The sequence below is a fragment of the Erythranthe guttata genome, chromosome 5, assembly GCF_056151865.1.
Source record: "Erythranthe guttata isolate IM_541 chromosome 5, IM_541, whole genome shotgun sequence".
Lineage (NCBI taxonomy): Eukaryota > Viridiplantae > Streptophyta > Magnoliopsida > Lamiales > Phrymaceae > Erythranthe > Erythranthe guttata.
The window spans coordinates 2301581-2320309 of NC_142537.1; the positions used below are offsets into that span (position 1 = coordinate 2301581).

At 36.1% G+C, this 18729-nt stretch overlaps 3 protein-coding genes and 1 non-coding gene across 5 annotated transcripts; 2 read left to right on the plus strand and 2 right to left on the minus strand.

Moving 5' to 3' along the window:
• Positions 1-48: 48 nt before the first annotated feature.
• Positions 49-18432, plus strand: LOC105966087 (P-loop containing nucleoside triphosphate hydrolases superfamily protein). 2 transcript variants are annotated; one of them, XM_088818517.1, is made up of 27 exons: positions 245-575; positions 1106-1218; positions 1386-1512; positions 2325-2423; positions 2504-2572; positions 2719-2853; positions 2935-3003; positions 3092-3147; positions 3262-3421; positions 4009-4173; positions 5264-5348; positions 5779-6012; positions 6146-6240; positions 6362-6404; positions 6732-6889; positions 7575-7685; positions 7826-7894; positions 7997-8140; positions 8357-8431; positions 8505-8681; positions 8800-8885; positions 8990-9044; positions 9210-9335; positions 9435-9548; positions 9753-9869; positions 9969-10079; positions 18419-18432. In XM_088818517.1, exons 1-26 carry the CDS (start codon positions 450-452, stop codon positions 10032-10034), a joined length of 2874 nt encoding a protein of 957 aa, XP_088674643.1. In that variant the 5' UTR covers positions 245-449; the 3' UTR covers positions 10035-10079; positions 18419-18432. The 2 variants fall into 2 exon arrangements, with proteins under 2 accessions (XP_012846089.2, XP_088674643.1); XM_012990635.2 differs by lacking the exon at positions 18419-18432 and having other exon boundaries at positions 49-575; positions 9969-10479.
• On the minus strand, positions 10470-14575 carry STL2P (SEC12P-like 2 protein). The gene is made up of 10 exons (XM_012990636.2): positions 14142-14575; positions 13637-13731; positions 13075-13225; positions 12511-12602; positions 12300-12396; positions 12025-12100; positions 11819-11939; positions 11622-11738; positions 11472-11539; positions 10470-10831 (listed from the first exon to the last, which is right to left on the minus strand). Exons 1-10 carry the CDS (start codon positions 14562-14564, stop codon positions 10737-10739), a joined length of 1335 nt encoding a protein of 444 aa, XP_012846090.2. The 5' UTR covers positions 14565-14575; the 3' UTR covers positions 10470-10736.
• TRNAS-AGA (transfer RNA serine (anticodon AGA)) lies at positions 14639-14720 on the minus strand. Its single transcript has one exon. It is a non-coding gene; the product is annotated as a tRNA-Ser (tRNA).
• On the plus strand, positions 15756-18235 carry LOC105966182 (perakine reductase). The gene is made up of 7 exons (XM_012990748.2): positions 15756-15966; positions 16467-16637; positions 16739-16942; positions 17049-17221; positions 17459-17555; positions 17632-17785; positions 17879-18235. Exons 1-7 carry the CDS (start codon positions 15919-15921, stop codon positions 18061-18063), a joined length of 1032 nt encoding a protein of 343 aa, XP_012846202.1. The 5' UTR covers positions 15756-15918; the 3' UTR covers positions 18064-18235.
• Positions 18433-18729: the final 297 nt, after the last annotated feature.

Genomic DNA, 18729 nt, shown 5'->3' on the forward strand with positions numbered 1-18729 from the left:
GTTAGGCTGACAGGCCAAGTCAGTAATTTTCTTCGGAGAAATTCTCTCTATTTATAAGAGAATGTTCGGACGTCAATTTTTTTCCTCGATTCAATTAAACTTATCCAATCACTTTAGGGCAAAAATATCCCGAGACACGAAATTACCTTGCAATTGTATTTATCGAAACCCGAAAACCGAAACCCGAAAACCGAAATACTAAATATGCATTATTAAATTAGAATCAGGCGAGAAAAAAAAAAAAAAAAAACAGATATTCTACAGTTCCGTAAGAGTAAAATCCCAGAAAGCAACACCCAATATTCTCTTTTTCAGTGCTCCACGCCTTCATCAAACATCGAATTTCTCTCACCTAGCATAGATTTTTCCTCCATTTTCAATTTTTTCCCCCAAAAAAAGCTGCAATTTTGGTGTATTAGTGTGTGTGAGAGAGTGAGGGCAAAAAATTGATGGATGATCAGGTGGTGCAGCGAGTATTACAAGAAGGCGGGCGCGATTTCTACCAACAGCAGCCTTCAACTTCTGCTGCTTCTTCTTCTTCCCCATCCATCCTCCAGTCTCTCCCTCTACACGTGGTATGGTTTTTTAATTTTTTAATTTTTTAATTTTTTTGATTTGTTTAGTTTATTTCCCCTTTCGGCTTTCAATTCCAGTTTTATTTACAAATTGTGAATTGGTAAAAATGGTTTTCTTTGTCGAAATTGTTTTCTGCCTGAATCTTGTGAGAAGTTTTGGGAGTTGCGGATGCATGATTATATCTGTTTTGTGTTTATGTGGATTGTTTCTGATTTGATTAATTATTAGAAAAATTGAAGTTCGAGTTTGATCGGGTACTACAACATTGTTGTGGATGATCCCACCGTTATCTGAATATCTGCAGTTCTAATTTTATATTATGAATTAATTAGTTGGGGATATTCTACATTTCATGTTCGGGACGAGGTAGGTGGAATGTAATTTTTTTCCCCCTTCTCTATTTGGTTTTTCTTCTACATTTTGTTTAAAGATTGAAGTATCGGTGTTCGGGTTTAGGCATTGGTATCCCCACATATGAAGTGTAGGTACTTCGCAGTTTTTTAAGAATGACGATTGTTGGCATTTGCAGTCATTTGATCATGGTTACTACTTGCTGGTGAAATCTATTCAAGAGCTCAGGTCAAAGAAAGATGGAGTGGTCACTATTGGAATAGGAGGTCCAATCGGATCAGGAAAATCAAGGTCTTTCTCATTTACGTTTTTTTTTTTTTTTTTTTTTTTTTTTTTTTGTTTCTAGTGTCACTATTGATTGCTGGTCCTTTCTTTTTTTGAAGCTTTATTTAGCATCACCTTTTTTTGGATTGTCACCCTAAATGTTAATGTTAATGTTAATGTTATGGTTCTTGAAGCTTATCTGAAAAGGTGGCATCCGTAATTGGTTGCACTGTTATGTCAATGGATAACTATCGCACTGGAGTTGATGATGGGCATGATTTGGATTCAATTGATTTTGACCTTCTTGTGCAGAATCTCGAGGTATGTTTTTTTTTTTTTTTTCCTTTCATGTGCACTGTCATGTAGGTAAGAGAAATCTTTCTTGATTTCGGTGATAACTGTATCGGACATATTTGTCTATGCCTGGATTGAAGATAGCTATACTAGTGCATTTCTGAGTTATTCTTCCCAGAGACTTGATATCTTGCTGACAAGTTCTTTTGGTAAAACCTGTGTATAGTGGGAAGGTTTGTTGAGGCGTATCATGTGTCTAGGGGGTGGGACGGCATAAGCCCCAATAAACTTTATATAGAATATACAAAGTATAATTAAATTAAGTAGTTAGTCTAACATAGTTGTAAAACTAGGGAAAAAACAGATTTCGGAATATAATTTGGTAATGAAATGATCGTAAAAAAGGAGGAAGAATTGAATTCATGCTCTTGAACAATAATCCAACTGTTTCACAAATGTGAAAAACCATGAGGTAAGGAGGATTTTTTAAGATGCATTTGAACTTCGAGAAATGTTGATAACATAATTTAGCATCTCGGCACTCCGAAATTGAGAAAGGAACTTTTGGAGTAAAAAGTATATACCTAATGACTTGTGCCTCGAAAGGCATATGTCCTGAGCCCACGGCATGTGCTCCTCAAGTGAAATGCTTCTCATAATTGCCTCAAAGCAACTTACAACTGCCCCACTCCATGGCACATGCCATTCCCCCGTAAACACTTTTAAAGCCTCTAGTAAAACCTTATTTGGTGTTTGGCTTTGGTAATATATGTTGAGTTCGAATTTACTTTATGCAGATTGAAAATATGAATTTTAAACTGGGTGTTCTTTTGCAATAGGACTTGATAAATGGCAGAGATACATCGACTCCATTATTTGATTTTCAAGAAAGAAGACGTATAGGTTCAAATGTTATAAAAAGCATTTCATCTGGGGTGGTAAATCTTCTTACTATTACCGCTTTTTCCTAAACTGAATCCAAGTCTATTGAGTTTGATACTTCATATTTCGTTTGTAGGTAATAGTTGATGGTACTTATGCCTTGCACGCGAGACTACGCTCTTTGCTAGATATACGAGTTGCTGTGGTAATTTATATATTAGAAGTTGTTACGTATAAATTTCACCTATCTAGGTGCTCTTGTTAACTGCTTTTCTTCGATATTCTTGAGGCTCAAGTCACATCAAATACTTCTATGGGTTTGATTAATTTCCTATATGTATGGGGAATCAGGTTGGTGGTGTTCACTTTAGTTTACTTTCTAAAGTCCAATACGATATTGGAGAGTCGTGTTCGTTGGACTACCTCATTGACAGCATTTTCCCACTCTTCAGAAAGCATATTGAGCCTGACCTCCATCACGCGCAGGTTGGCATGTAGTATACTGGCAGCTTAACTTTTTATGACTATTTTTCTTCTTATTCTTGACTGGTTTGATTTCTTCTGTAGATCAGAATTAACAACAGTTTTGTTTCATCATTTCGAGAGCCAATTTACAAGATCAAATGCAAAAGTGAGGTATGTTATAGTTTAGGAATTGAATTTTACACACTTGTTTGTTTCATATGTCAAAATGCTCTGAATTGGAATTCGTTGGCTATGACAGTCTCAAAGTGGACACGCTGCCTACATTTTCCATGGAAAGGAAGCACAATTTGACAAGTAAGTTGCTTAGTGGAATTTTACTTTAGCCTTCCATGAAGATGGTCACTTGCCGTTTCATTTGTCATTTTCTTTATGTTAGTAGAATCTGAGCTTGTGGATTTTTGCTTCAAGTTTTATTGAGATGTACTTGAGACCCCCTTCTGCAAGTGAAGAAGCACGGATAAATGATTGGATCAAGGTACGGCAATCCGGTATCAAATATTATCTCTCGCTGGGAGATCAAAGGATTGTTGATAAAAATTACATCATCCGGCCTAGAGCTGAATTTGAGGTAAAATACTCGACGTGTAATTTTTTCGAGTACATCCTCTATAAGTTAAAACATCTTTGTTTTACAATTATTTAGTCACTACTGTTTTTTTTTTGGCAATAATAAGGGGATCAAATCTAGAATTCCAGATGTTCCCAATTCCAATGTTTTCGTTGCTATTGCTTTCACCTATATATAATTTATTATTCATATATATATCAGCTGAACTAATTCAAGTTCTACGAGTAAATTATCCTGACAATTGTTTACTGTGGTTACCTTGTCACGTACCTTATTAATAACTTGAGGAAGTAATTATTCATTGCTTTTTAATTTTTGCTTATTTTTGCCTAATAATCAACTCAGCAATCAGTGGTCTTTGTATTGAAGTTCCTATGCCTGATACTGTGCCCTGATACTTTTATGTTTGAATTCTGAGATTTGTTGCTTTCCAAGGTAGTGTTACTTATTACAAAAACTTATGTATAGTAATAGCACTTCTGTTGCTTTTATCGGAAACATGTCACTGCTAATTCTTCACAGATCTTACCCTGCAGCTGTTCTGTCAGGGCTATTATGCATTACTTATCGTTTGGACAATGTATCAGGTTGGCCGGATGACTCTGGGTGGTTTGCTGGCCTTGGGATATACGGTGGTAGTCAGTTATAAAAGAGCATCAACCTCAGTTATTGATGGCAATCTTTCAGTGTCGTTGGAAACAATTGATACTCTAGGAGAGACCTACTTGGTACTCAGAGGCACAAGTAGAAAAGTATGGACTCTTCTTCCTTTAACAATGTTAATAAAATTCCCAGTACTGTTAACTGAATTGGGACTGTGTGTGTTATTAGTGTCCACCTGACTTCTTTTCTTCCTTTTAATATTTGGTGTTACTCATTTTTTGTGGCCAAAGTGGAACTTTTGAATTTGCTCTCTACCATGTTTTTAGTATTTCTGTTTACTAACCTTGGTGTCAGTATCTGTTAATGCACATATCTTTGGGTTCTGATGCTGGTCTATTACTATGTTTGCACATTTTGTTGCTCCTGATATTTGTTTCTCAAGAATCATTATGATTAAATATCAAGGATAGCTAGTGAACTAGCACGAGTCACTTTTTGCAACTATGGGGATAAATGCTTGCTGCAAGTGAACTACTGCTTCAAGCCTTCCCTCAAAGTCAATTAAATGATATACTTCATATCCTTCTCATCCTCTCCCTGGCAATATATAACCCAGAAAAGGAAGATGTCTTTCTTCCGTGTAGAGTTAACCATAGACTATGATTTCTTCACGTCATCCCACACATTTGTCGTTTTCCTTCACCTAGAAGCTATTTGACACATTCCTTCATTGATCTCTGCACGGTTGTATGAGCTCTTATTGCTTATATGCTGACCGTGTGGATCTTTCATGTTTGAATGAATAATTTGTTAAGGATGTTGTATTTAATGCCTAACTTCAGAATTTCTGTTAGTTGTGTAGTTAGTAACGTTATACTGTACACCTCATTGTTAAATCCATTTGCCTCATTGTTTAGCTTTTTTGCTGTTCTAACTGTATCTTGTGCCCACTTTGGCTCCTCATGGCATGCTATGTTCATTTTTTTGCGTTTGTAGTTCTCTGTTCATCCCTTGAACCTCAGAATTTGTGGTCATTTTAGCTCATCTGTTTGCTTGCTAGTTCATGTATCTCATTATTTAACTTTTAGTTGCTATTGTACTGTCTACACAATATTCACTATTGATATGCCTTTTCTGGTATCACATAGCGTAGCAAAAGTTGGATTACTGGTGAGTCCTTCAGTAACAAGGAAACTCTGGAGTTGAACTTATGTTTGATGCAGTCAATGTCTTCTGTAGATAGTTGGAACTGAATCATCAAGGATGGGTATAACCGGACCGTGGATCACAAAATCATATCTCGAGATGATACTTGAGAGACAAGGTTTGAACTTGGATTATGTAATTACGAACACACAAGCGCACCCCCACCACACACACACACACACATGCACACATACACACACACACACACACACACACAGGCCCCAGCCTGACCTATATATATGTCCATAGCCTCTCTGTTCTTAGCTTCCTCCCATTTATATTTCTTATCTCACTAATATATCAATAAAAAGGTTATTTTTATGTTTTAAATTCATGGTCAGCCAAGTAAAACCCTTTAAAGTACTTCGAAATGTAGTGATTATGAGGATTTGAATGGTTGAGTTGTGTGGCCTGATTATTAATTTGAGAAAAACACTTTTGAGAGAGAGATGGTTAACCTAAGGCTTTTATTTTGATATTATCAGTTCTGATCAAGTTTATTTCATTATCGGCCATATCTCTTTATAAATGATTTATCCACATTGCAGGGGTTCCACGGCTTAATACACCCCCACTTTTGTCTAGTGTTACTCCAGTTACTACTCAAGAAAGGTTGATTGCAGCTCCAAAGCCGCTTCGTATAGCTCCTAACTTGGTCACTCGGTTTGAGGATTTACCTCAGCCGTGGACTCGGTCTCCGACCAAGTCTAAGATGGAACCTGTCATGGCAACATGGCATTTTATCCCACCAAATCCTCTCCTATCTGATGGATATGTCACTGGTATGTCCTTTTTGCTAGTAATGAAAATTCTCCCCAAAAATGTACTTGCAAGTGAACTAGAAAGATATGGGTCAATTTTTTTAAAAAAATATTTTCTCCGTATGGAGCGGTTGTTCTCATGAAACAATCACAGGTCCTCCCTCTTCCAGGGATAATCTGCAGCTTGCTCCAATGCCTGACTCATATGACTTGGATAGAGGATTGCTTCTTGCTGTACAAGCAATACAGGTAAGTGTTTTTCTTTGTAGATAATGTGATCACTTACGAGCTTCTTGCTTTTGGAGTTTGAGCTGTAGTCCACCACAATCTTTAGTGAGCACAATCTTGAATATACATATAACTATTGCAGGCGTTGTTGGAGAATAAGGGACTTCCAGTCGTAGTTGGAATTGGTATGATGGACTTCTCTCTCTCTCTCTCACACACACATACACACATAATTAGAAACCCATACTTTATTCAGAGGTAAAATCCAAAGGTGCTAAACATTGCTATGTTCTTGTTAAGTCTTATTTATTCTTTCAAGTTAATAGAATAACCAAAAGTCCAAGTTTATCCTTTTCAAATGTCCAAAACAGTAGGTCACTACTTGCTTTCTATGCTAGAACAATTTGTTTTTGGGTATATGATGTCCCCTGATTTAGTAAATAGAGATATTCCTACGATGGCCAATAGTGAATATTACAGTACCTTTTGTTCGCCTCTTAACCTTGTTGTAGGAGGTCCAAGTGGATCGGGGAAGACGAGTTTGGCTCGTAAGATGGCAAACATTGTTGGCTGTGAAGTAATTTCCCTTGAAAGTTACTACAAAACTGAACAAACGAAGGATTTTAAGTACGATGACTTCAGCTCTCTTGATCTGGATTTACTGTCAAAAGTATGCAGTTTTTAATTTCTTCTCCACTATTATATGTTTTCTACATTTGACATCTGTACAATTTTATCAATGTCGTAAGTCTGTATGATAAGATACTCAGGACACATGACTTATTTGATAGTTACAATGCACATGGAACACCCAGTAAATATCTTTGTTAAGTGCTTGTTTCTTCTGAATTACATTGACAGGTTGATTTTTCGAGTTAATGTATGGAGAATTTAAAACTCTTGTTTAGAATTAATAAGAATAAATATTTGCGGGGCATGTTCTCAAATGATAGTTTTACCTACTGTAAAACTTTGATGACTTTTATCTTTTTGAAGCCTCAAGGAACATTTAATTGCGGTTCTTCATTTCTCAGACAAAAAAAATAATAAATCAAAAGGGGCCCACATTTCCCTACGTGGACACCATTTGGTCCATGCACCATCACATTGTACAATCATAGGGTGTAATGTGAATGGTCATTGATATTATATGGTATAACTCCCTGCAATAGCTCTTGGCCAATAATTTAGTCTCCTATTATGCCATAATAGAAACTTGTTTGAAGGTGAGAAGTCTGAAAGTGTTAGGTGGAAAATATTCTAGATGCATGTGGACAATGAATCAGATTTAACATCCTTGCTAGTACGATCTTTTCCTCCCATGTAAAACTATTTTGTCATTTTGGCTATTTCAGAACATTGACGACATAAGAAATTGCCGTAGAACAAAGGTACCTGTATTTGATCTGGAGACTGGTGCTCGGAGTGGTTTCAAAGAGCTTGAAGTATCTGAAGATTGTGGGGTGGTATGACATGAAATTGCTTTGCTACTTCGTTAGTTTGTATGCTCGGGTTCATTTTCATGTGCAAAAGTAATTACGACATTTTTCTTACAGAAAGAGAAGCAAAAATGCTGAGGATGAGTTATCCTTTTTTTTTTGGCCAGGTAATTTTTGAAGGCATTTATGCTTTGCATCCCGATATCAGAAGACGTCTGGACTTGTGGATTGCTGTTGTAAGTATGATGGACCAAATATACTGAATCAGCTTCATTTACTTTCAAGATTACTCACTTTCGAGTAAAGTACCAGTTCGAAAGTAATTGCATGTCGTGCAGGTTGGAGGGGTTCATTCACATCTTATTTCTCGGGTTCAAAGAGACAAAAGTAGAGCTGGATGCTTCGTGTCCCAAAATGAAATTATGATGACTGTGTTTCCAATATTCCAGCAACACATTGAACCACATCTTGTTGAAGCTCATGTTAGTTTCTTACTGCATTTATTTTAGAACTATTGGTAAATTTTGCATAAATATAATCGGTCGGAGGTATAACAGTAGTTAATTTGAAATTTAAATACCTCTCGGAGCAAAATTTGCTCGGGGGTGCAGCTTTTGATTACTTTTATGATAACAGACAATACAAATGTTTATCAGTTCTCCAAAAAGATTGTGATTATGAACGTTTTTCTGATGCAGCTGAAGATTAGAAATGACTTCGACCCAGTGCTTTCGCCTGAGAGCTCATTGTTTGTGTTGAAAAGTAATAAGCAAGTAAGTTATCTTTTTCTGTTGCTATACCGATTTTTGAATGTAATCCATCTGATGGGGATTATTTTATTCACAGGTTGCTTACCAAGATATTCTAAAAATTCTTGATTCGAGTAAGATATGCAGTTCAGTTCAAAATTTCATTGATATATATCTGCGGCTGTCTGGAATACCTGCTAATGGACAGCTGACAGAAGGTGATTGTATAAGAGTCAGAATATGCGAGGGTAGATTTGCCCTGTTAATCCGAGAGGTTTGCCTTTTATTAGAAAATAATTTGTTACTTTTCTAGTAGCTTTTTCATCTATTTTTTTCCGGAAAATATGTTTGATGTTCATTTGATTCGTCGACCGCCCTCTTCTTTCTTGAAGCCTATTAGAGAAGGAAACTTTATTATTCAGCCAAAAGTCGATTTTGATATCAGCATCAGTACAGTAGCAGGTCTTCTTAATCTGGGGTACGTTACATATTTTGTAAAAGCTTACGGTGCTTCTTATTCTTTCCGTTTTTTGTCTTCTTTATTTTTTATTTCCTGTAAATGAAATATCCCTGTGATAACAGGTATCAAGCTGTGGCGTATATTGAAGCATCTGCCTGTATTTACCAAGATGGAAAGGTTATACATCTATTAATTACCCTTTTGACCTCAAGTAAATTACCAGAATCGACTCGATTGAATCCTCAGCATTCAATCAGATGATGACACTGTTGACATGTATATTTAAACGGCATTGAAATAGATAAATATCATCTCAGCTTAATTATTTTTGGGTTTTTATAGATTCTTATTGAGATAGATCATTTACAAGATGTCTCCAGTCCTTATCTCCAAATTAAAGGGGTTAATAAAGAAACTGTGGTAGCTGCTGGTTCAACTCTTAAGCTGGATGGTTCATATACCACAAAGGTTCTCACTATACATATTGATGACTGGATTAATTTTCAATTTTTTTTTTTATAAATAAAATATCATTTTTCGCCAGTTCATTCTTCTCTTCTTTCTCAGAGTTATCTGGAGATAATTCTGGAAAGGTTACCTGCGGCAGAGAGGAGTTCAAATGGGATTCATTCTCAGCAAGCTGCGAGATTGCAAGAGCTTGTCGAATACATACAATCTCAGGTATTAATTTTAATTTTTACGCTGGATGGGTTTTCGTTATTATTAAAAGAACAATGGTATCTTAATAAAAAAACGTAAGAACATGATTAAAATAAAGCACCCCCTTCCTTTTGACCGAATAAGGAAACTGACGATCATTGGTTAGTTGGAAAATTGATTTGTTTAGTGAGGAGATTAATGTAATAAATCATATGGTTAAAACAGGGCAGCAGTTCAGCTTCAGAGTCGTCACCAAGTAGAGAAGCTTCTCCACTGGAAGGCGTTATCGAGGAGATGCAATCCAGGATTAAACGTCTCGAGAGATGGCAGGCTATCAACACTGTACTTCCCCGAAACTCTATTTTCCCCTAATGCCCCCGCTAATATTATGACATCATATATCGTTATAGAAACAACTATATGACATCATATTTGCTGTAGGTGCTTTGGACATTTCTGATGTCTGCATTTCTTGGATACTCGCTCTACCAGAGGAAGCGACAATGAGTTATTGCATGTTGAACATTGATTCAGTGGAAGCCCGAGATTGACACTTACGAAAGGAAATCGAAAGCGGAGACGAAGAAAAAAACGTGTTGGTTTTTGTTCAAGGTGTGGTTTGCCATTCAAATTAGTTCTTCGAAATTTGCTTCAACAATCGAGGAGCTTCACAATAGATAGATACAATCTCTAACCCTCAATTGAGGAATAAACGATGTTTTAATATAGTACTGGTAGGTTAGGGCCTAATCAAGGTCGATAAGCTGATCTCACCGTCTTTGGACATAGATTATTGTCACATATTAGCCATGTTTTCGAATACATAACTTCGATTAAATCTACATATCATTGGAATATCTTCTCTCTCAGGTTGGTGTGCTAATTGCTATACAGCACATTGAATGCGTACACGAATATACATAAACTAATTTTCTATGGTAATTTCTCTAAATTGTAACATCATTTTGCTATTACTTTGCTCTCTGAAGATCTTATTACATGATTGTTCAAATGCAAAATCACAGAAGAAAACTAGGGTTTAAACAACTTTTACGCGCATTCATTCATATAAAGTACAAAACGACCTGACGGAATACTACTGTTCGAATTTGCGAAAATTAAATACTGTTATCTATCTCCACGAGAAAGACATTTAAGAAATAGTATTTTAGAGGTGTCAATGAATTGCCAGCTCCACAACTCGCAAAATCACGGTTTCAGAGGAAAAAGTTCTATGCTTTTTGCATAATATACAGCCAACGCTAGTAGAAGGATCATCAGAGCGATAATCCACAAGCCGTTTCCTGAAAAATCGAATTGAAGTGATAAGCAAGTGGAAAAAAATGATTAATTTAAAAATGAAAAGTAGAAGTTCCATTCCTATTTCGATGCTTGAATCCGATGCCGAAAAATTCGCCAGATTACAGTCTAACTCAACTAAAATTTCTAAAATCCAGCTAATCACAAATTCCAGAGTCGGATTTTCTACGAGGGGAATCTTTAGCCTCAGTAACTGAGCACACTAAAAAATGTAGAACAACATGAGTGCTTTATATGAAGAAATTGCGCAGGGATTTTTTGTTTTATTCCCTAACCCCTCGCCTCACCCTCGAATTTTACAAAAAGACAAACAAAATTAAAATTAAAATAAAAAAGGTGTCAGCTCTTCATTAGCTATGACGAGACATTATTTTTCATCTTAACTTGCAATTGTGACAAATATCATGTACTTATATTTGATAGCAGATTAAAAAGTAGGAACCTATATTGACAATTTGCCAGTCAATTTGACAGACCGAGACTAAGGAGATAGACATAGCAAAATGCCAATGCCAGTTACCTGGGGGTGTGTTCGGTTGTTTGCTAGTTAACCAACTAACAAAACTAAACCAGGTAATTACTAACTTTGTGTTGGTCGAAATGAAAGAGAAGATAAAATCATACCATTTTCCTTCTTATCCTTGATTAAAGTCACCCGTGCACTTGAATCTAAGGATGCAGATACCAAGGCCCTGTTGGAATCACACATCAGTTAGGCATGCAAAAAAACCGCTAAAATGGTGCACCAGAAAAAGAGTACAAGACTTCACAAACCTTGAATCTAGCGAAAATGCCAATGCAGTTACGAGGCCAAGATGTGCTTTCTTGACAACAGTCAGCACACGCATTCTGGCAGAACTCATAATAAAAATGTCCCCTTGAATTGTTCCTCTGCAATATTATCGGTTAGAGATGGTTTGAAACAAATGAAAGACTGAGAAAGGAAGAAGTAAATTATTATATATTCTTACATGGCAAGGAGCTTTCCATCAGGTGACACGTTAAAGGCAGAAATTGGATCTCGGGAAACGTGTGTTGAACTTATCCTTTTCCATGTACTAGTGTTCCATTTCACGATACTACCACCTCTATCTATGGAATGTGGCACAGAAATGGTGAGTGCGGTTGCCAATATTTTATTTCTGCGTAGAAAAATGTATTGCTATAATATGCTAACCTCGCATTGCTGTTATGTACAGTACTTGGTCTATGTCAGTAGCCCTTGAGAACCGGCAAAAACCCAAAATCTCATCCTGTAGAGGTAAAACAAACTTAGAGGAAAGGAAAACTGAAGTGGTGAAACAGATTATTCAAGAAAACAAATAAAACCATTCTAATTTGCAGCTGAATCCTAAATTCATGTCCAAAATGAAAAGGCAAAGATTTTGAGACCGTGTTTAAAATCAAAACCCTGATTTTGCTAGTCCCAAATATTCTAAGAAAAAAAATTACATTTTGCCTGGGTAGAGAAGCTACGGATGTTGATGTGGCGACATTCCAAATCCTTCCAGGGCCACCTCCAAGAGAGACGAGAAACTTTCCATCGGGGCTGCAAAAGGCAACCGAATAAATAAAATCAACATTTTATTTTTGCATACAAGTTGTTACCTAGCATCCAACTGCAATTAGTCTGTGTTAAATGATGCAATTTTGCAGGGAGAACCTGAAATCCAAATCTTTCACAGAAGGATGAGCATTGTCCTCACTGAGAGTACTTTCCATGGCTGGCCACTTAAAAACCCTTAACTTGCCATCCTGTGCTGCATCAAATATGTGATGATAAAAAAGAAATTTTATGCAAATACAACACTCCGCTTGAATAAAGTGGAGTCTCAACTTCTTAGAAAAGGAATGCATAAAGGGATGTATAACACAGTCAATCAGGTCTTTAAATGAGTCCTAGAGAAATAGCACCTAAAATGGCCAAAAAAAAGGATAAAATATAGAGTAATAGAAAGTCTACAAGAAATCCATTATCTACTATATAATTTTGATTCATAAAGGTATGGCACCCCCATCTTAGTTATGATTCAGAAATCGCAATCATTCATAAGATGTCATCCATAAACAACATAATCTGACAACTCATCCAAGAAACGGTCCAGAAAAATATAAAAAAGTAATTGCAAAATAAGTCCAGATTTCTGTTTCCCAAGTTGAAATAGTGAAATATAATGTAGCTCGAAATCCAAAAAAATGGCAAAACGATGAACTATAATTCTTTTACCTCACCACCAACAGCAAGTAAACTTCCTTCGCTGTTAAAGGTCATAGCTAATTGTTGCCCAACATCTTCCAATTGCTCAAGGGCATTATCAGATGATTTCAAACTCAAAGTGTGTTCATCTGTCTCCGTGTTCAAATCCCATTCAAACCATCTACATAACAAATACAACTCATTAACGGAAGTCATTGCAACAAAAAGGTAATAACAACCAAAAAATTACTATTGCTTTCACAGAACAGCAGTTAAACAGGGAAAAAAACATTTTTAGAGGATAAAGCAATATAAAGAATTTCAGCAAGACTTTTTGGCCAATTTATGTTTTTCATGGATTAAATAATTTGTATTCATCTGAAAGAACATGGTGCGTTTCGTTCCAGTGGCTGAATTTCTAATTCTCCCTTAATCATAGTCTACATTATGCTTAATAAGAGTATGGTCACAATGTCAGGATATCCCTTTCGGATAATCATGTAGCCAATTCCAGATCTGCTAAGGATAAAACTCCTAAGCTGAGGCATTAGGTTTACATCATTATCATTGACACAAAAGCAACCAAACATACCTGCAACTTTTGGGAAACGAACAAATAATGCCTTCTCCTCCAGGATGCACTGCAATTCTGTATGGCAAATCACTGCCAGTTCCGAGTTCTGCCACCTTATATAGTGAAAAAAATCATAACTTTGTAAATTAAACCCAAAAGAAAATGAGAAAAAACATATTCAAACTAATAACTGAAGTAACATCTTAAATCTTGACAACTACATACATCCTAAAGCATGTTTATACTGATCCCAAACACGAGAGAGTGATAACTGCTGTATAAAAACAATCATTGCAATAAATTTTCCTATACCAATAGCTCCAGTCTTTAATCTCGTTTGATAAGACCAATTTTTTTTACCAAATTACAAATCAATCTCAATTCTCAAAGGTAAAACACATATAAGCTAAGAAAAATCTGAGTAAACCCCCACATGATTCATAACCACAGATATATGAAACACAAATTCATACCGACACCCAATAAATGTGCGTGCACGCGAATAATTGATCAGAAAACTCACGGGCTGATCAGAAAGGGAATTCGAATCGAGGTCAGCGGACGAGAGGAGGAGAGAATTCCGTATTCCACTGTGGCCTTCTCCGCCGCCTCCGGCGAGGACGACATGGGGCTTCACAGTGTGGGGAGCGGGGGTATCCGATTCTGCAGCGGCGTCTCCATTAACGACGGCGGCGGCGGAAGGGGGAACCCAGGCTGCGCCGTAGAGTGGAACGCCGTACTTCTGACTGCTCGGTTTGTCGTCGCCGTTCACCATTGTTTCTCTGTGCCGTGAGTTTTGGGGCTTTCGGGTTTTGGTTTGTGAATCTGTGATCTGAGCGATTGCACAAAATTGATTTGCCAATTTATTATTATGTAAAAATTGCAATTTAACAGTTATAATTGTCTTAATTATAGTTTGCACCCTTAATATATAGTATTTTGACATTTTGAACCTAAAAAAAATGAACAAAATAAAAAAACATTTTGAACCTAAAAAAAAAATGAACAAAATAAAAAAAACGTGGTCGGCAGGATTCGAACCTGCGCGGGCAAAGCCCACATGATTTCTAGTCATGCCCGATAACCACTCCGGCACGACCACTCGATGTTTCATTTATGTTATTTATTCTATATGATTTTGTAATATCATTAATTTGAAATTAATATGAAAAAAAATTAATATCCCTCTCATTTATTATATGTTACATGAATCATTATTGTAATTAAGACAAGTACCAAATTTAATGTATACAAATAAATTCACGAACATATTAGAGCCCGTTGGGCTTTGAAGATATGGATGTTAAAATCATGTTACCCAGGTAGGCTAAATAAATGATTTTGCAGTAGCCCAAAATATGAATCCTCAATGAATTGATTTAAGGGGTATCTATTTGAAATACTATTTTGTTGCTTAGTTACAAGTATTTCTTGTTTTCACCAATTATTACTATAATTCAGTATTATACCTCCTTATTTAAATATTGAACTTATTACAAATAAAACATTACATTACACACCCCACCCCCACCCCACACTTAATAAACCAATGTGAAAAACAAACCATCGCCGTATACGTCATAATTTGACCATCTGGTGGTACCTTCACCGACAACTAACTATTGTTGACTCGAGTCCTATACATAAAGGAAGAATTGAGTGGAGGCAATAAAGACACATGTAAGAATCGTAGCTTTGACCTGAACTCTAAATTCTTTTACTTTGTGAGATTCGGGATCCTTTTGGGCTTTGACCTGAACTCTAAATTCTTTTACTTTGTGAGATTCGGGATCCTTTTGGTGATCAGTGGATGAGCTTGTGCGCCTTGATGTCGGTTCCATTTAGTTCTCCATAGTAACTTGGTGGTGTCTGTAGAGTTTTTCTGTAAAATCTTCTCGTTTAAATATTCGATAGAAATACTGAATTGTTCGAAGCTCTAACTTCTCGTTTTTACTGTTCTTTATACTTCAAAGATGTAACATATTCTTGCTACATAATAATTATATAAATTCAAACTTACCAACTTCATTTCAACCAATCCCCAAAATAAAAAAAAAAAAAAAAAAAAAAAAAAAAATCTAATAAACATCTACCTACTCTCTCTTCATTAAAATAAATTAAAATTTAAATATAAAATATTAAAAACTAAAAATTAAAAATTAAAAGATAAATCTAATTGGGCCGTTCTATGTTCATATAAAAACACTACCTACCTACCACTCTCTTAATTTCTGGTTTCCTTTTCCGATTGCAATCATTTGTTTTTCTTCTCACTTAGTTGAACTTCTCTCCTCTGAGCAATGGCGGGGCAAATCTCGACAGTGAAGTTGGGAAGTCAAGGACTTGAGGTGAATTAATTTATCCACATTTTTTTTACCTTCTCGCAACTTCAATTTGATTAATCATTCGTTGATGATGAATTAAAGGCGTTTTTTTATAATTTCTGTAGTAATGTATACATATACAGATTTGATTACACGAAACACGCTTTTTTTTGTTGTTTGTCTTGCTATTGACTTTGTTCCTGGTAATGTGTTTGTATTTCAAGTTCACAAAACTGTTTCAGAATTCAGATCATGGATTTTGGGGGTGGGGGTGGGGGTGGGGGTGGGTTTGGTACTTACTCAAATGACACGAATCTCTGTTTAATTGCGTAATTTGAATGTTGTTAGCTTCGATTGAAAATGATCCAAATAATCGCTGTGTTTCTACGAATCCGCACTAGAAATGATCGATGCCACTGTACTTTGTCGATCGATTCTCCGGCTGAATATAGAACTATAGTTTGCTGTATCCGTTTTATTTTGTTTGTTGTTGTGTGTGTTTTACTTCATCTTCTCTGCTGCAGGTTTCGAAGATTGGCTATGGTTGCATGGGCCTAACTGGAATGTACAACTCTGCCCTCCCTTTGGAAGAAGGAATCGAAATACTTAAAGAGGCGTTCGGTCAGGGCATTACTCTGTTCGATACTGCTGATGTTTACGGTGCCAACTTTGCAAACGAGTACTTAGTAGGAAAGGTAAAAAACACTAAATATAGTGTCACTTCCGAGTGTTTATTGTAAATATATATAAAATAACTACCAGAAAGTTCGATTAAAGAAAAACTCGAATGCTTCAGGCGCTGAAGCAGTTACCCCGTGAAAAAATTCAATTAGCGACGAAATTTGGTTTCTTTTCGTTCGGGCCGGAGGGAATTAAAATTAAAGGTACTCCCGAGTATGCGCGGTCTTGCTGTGAAGCTAGCTTGAAACGTCTCCAAGTCGATTATATTGATCTTTATTACATACACAGAATTGACACAAGTGTTCCTATCGAGGAAACTGTGAGTCTTGTATTCGTTTCGTATATGTATATGTTCTATTAAGGGCAGAGTGCTCGTGTTTTGCTCTTGAAGTGTCGTCATGAATTTGTCGGTTCGTTGTTTGCAGATGGAAGAACTCAAGAAATTAGTCGAAGAAGGTAAAATTAAGTACATTGGTTTGTCTGAAGCTAGTGTAGACACTATAAAGAGGGCACATGCTGTGCATCCTATAACTGCATTGCAAATGGAATATTCCCTTTGGACTCGTGACATCGAGAAAGACATAATTCCTCTTTGCAGGTTCGTTTCATTTTTTTGTAAGGTTATACTTTCTTACTTCCGGAATTGTACAATTTTACCTAACACAAGAGTTCATATAAAGTCACCTACGTTTTTAACTTTAACGTTGAACATAAACCGTGTATACTTACGTTTCTTGGATTAATCTTGCACATTTGCTTTTAGAGTTTTTGTTCGTAATTAGTAAAAAAATTATCAGAAACTAATGATTTTTTCTCCCTATGAAATTAATAACAGGGAACTTGGGATTGGTATAGTTGCATACAGTCCGGTTGGTCGTGGGCTTTTCGGCGGGAAGAAAGTTGTGGAAAGCATACCTCAAGAAAGTGCCTTGGTGTGTTTCTTGAATTTGTATAAATAAAATCCTTCGTAATTTTATTTACGCAAACTTACTAACTTTCTATTATTAGCAAAACCACCCGAGATTTACGGGAGAGAACTGGGAAAAGAACAAAGCTATCTATTTTCGCTTAGAAGAATTGGCTAAAAAGCACAATTGCACGCCCGCTCAACTCGCACTCTCGTGGGTTCTTCATCAAGGAGCTGACGTTGTACCTATTCCAGGTTACGAGAATGATGAATTTATGTGTTCGATTTTCCTCTTTTGCGGTTTTGAAGGCGAAATTTTTATTATTTTGTACCGTGTGATATTTTCAGGAACGACTAAGACGAAGAATCTTGTGGACAATGTGGGTTCTGTGAATGTGAAACTGACGAGCGACGATCTGAAAGAGATTTGTGAAGCTGTTCCGATCGAACAAGTGGCGGGAAAGAATCAAGGTGAGGCTCTTTATAACATTTCTTGGAGATTTGCTAATACACCACTTCGAAAAAACGAGTAAGAGCAAAGTGTAATGCAGTGCTTGGAAGATTTGTTGCTCGGGTTTTATAGTTTTATTCTCGGATTATTATGTCATAAATATGCATTTTACTTTTGATTTAATGATTTCAAGTTCATAAAGTTTGTTTGGACTGATTCTCATTTGACAATAAAATTTAAATATTTAGCTCTTATTTAAATTATTTCCTTAGTTATTATAGTGGATATCACATCTATTTCATTTGGAAGTCGGGTAAACTAGGAACACCCCTGGGCTAAGATGAAATTACGAAAAAATCTCTCATGTTTTGGTAATTATAATCACACCCTCATTTATATATTATCTTACACGTACACTCTTATGGTGTCACATTTATTTATTAAAGGAAAGGATTTTTCGTAAGACAATAAATAGTTGAGGAAGATGGTTGTAATTACCCAAACATGAATTTTTTTCGTAATTTGACGTTAACTCAGATGGTGGCCGTAATTTGCCCTTCAAAGGTCATTTGAAGTCATTACATCGAATTCTCTTTTCAAATTCAAACACACTCATCCAAATGCACCCTAAATGGCTCTTAATAACTGATTTAGTGTGTCCCACCAACTCTCGTTGGGAGATTTGATACATGCGAATCTCGCCCATCTCCTATTTTTCGACATATAACACGATTAAAAGAAAAATAGT

Excerpts from the sequence above, each read along its gene's own strand:
- LOC105966087 (XM_012990635.2), top strand. The coding sequence starts at position 450 with ATGGATGATCAGGTGGTGCAGCGAGTATTACAAGAAGGCGGGCGCGAT. Across the intron at positions 3,148-3,261 it reads AAGGAAGCACAATTTGACAA|TTTTATTGAGATGTACTTGA; the intron begins GTAAGTTGCTTA and ends TTTTGCTTCAAG. Across the intron at positions 5,349-5,778 it reads GATGATACTTGAGAGACAAG|GGGTTCCACGGCTTAATACA; the intron begins GTTTGAACTTGG and ends TCCACATTGCAG.
- STL2P (XM_012990636.2), bottom strand. The coding sequence starts at position 14,564 with ATGTCAAAATACTATATATTAAGGGTGCAAACTATAATTAAGACAATT. Across the intron at positions 11,739-11,818 it reads GATGGAAAGCTCCTTGCCAT|AGGAACAATTCAAGGGGACA; the intron begins GTAAGAATATAT and ends ATAATATTGCAG. Across the intron at positions 11,540-11,621 it reads GCATTTTCGCTAGATTCAAG|GGCCTTGGTATCTGCATCCT; the intron begins GTTTGTGAAGTC and ends TGATTCCAACAG.
- LOC105966182 (XM_012990748.2), top strand. The coding sequence starts at position 15,919 with ATGGCGGGGCAAATCTCGACAGTGAAGTTGGGAAGTCAAGGACTTGAG. Across the intron at positions 15,967-16,466 it reads TGGGAAGTCAAGGACTTGAG|GTTTCGAAGATTGGCTATGG; the intron begins GTGAATTAATTT and ends TCTCTGCTGCAG. Across the intron at positions 16,638-16,738 it reads ACGAGTACTTAGTAGGAAAG|GCGCTGAAGCAGTTACCCCG; the intron begins GTAAAAAACACT and ends CGAATGCTTCAG.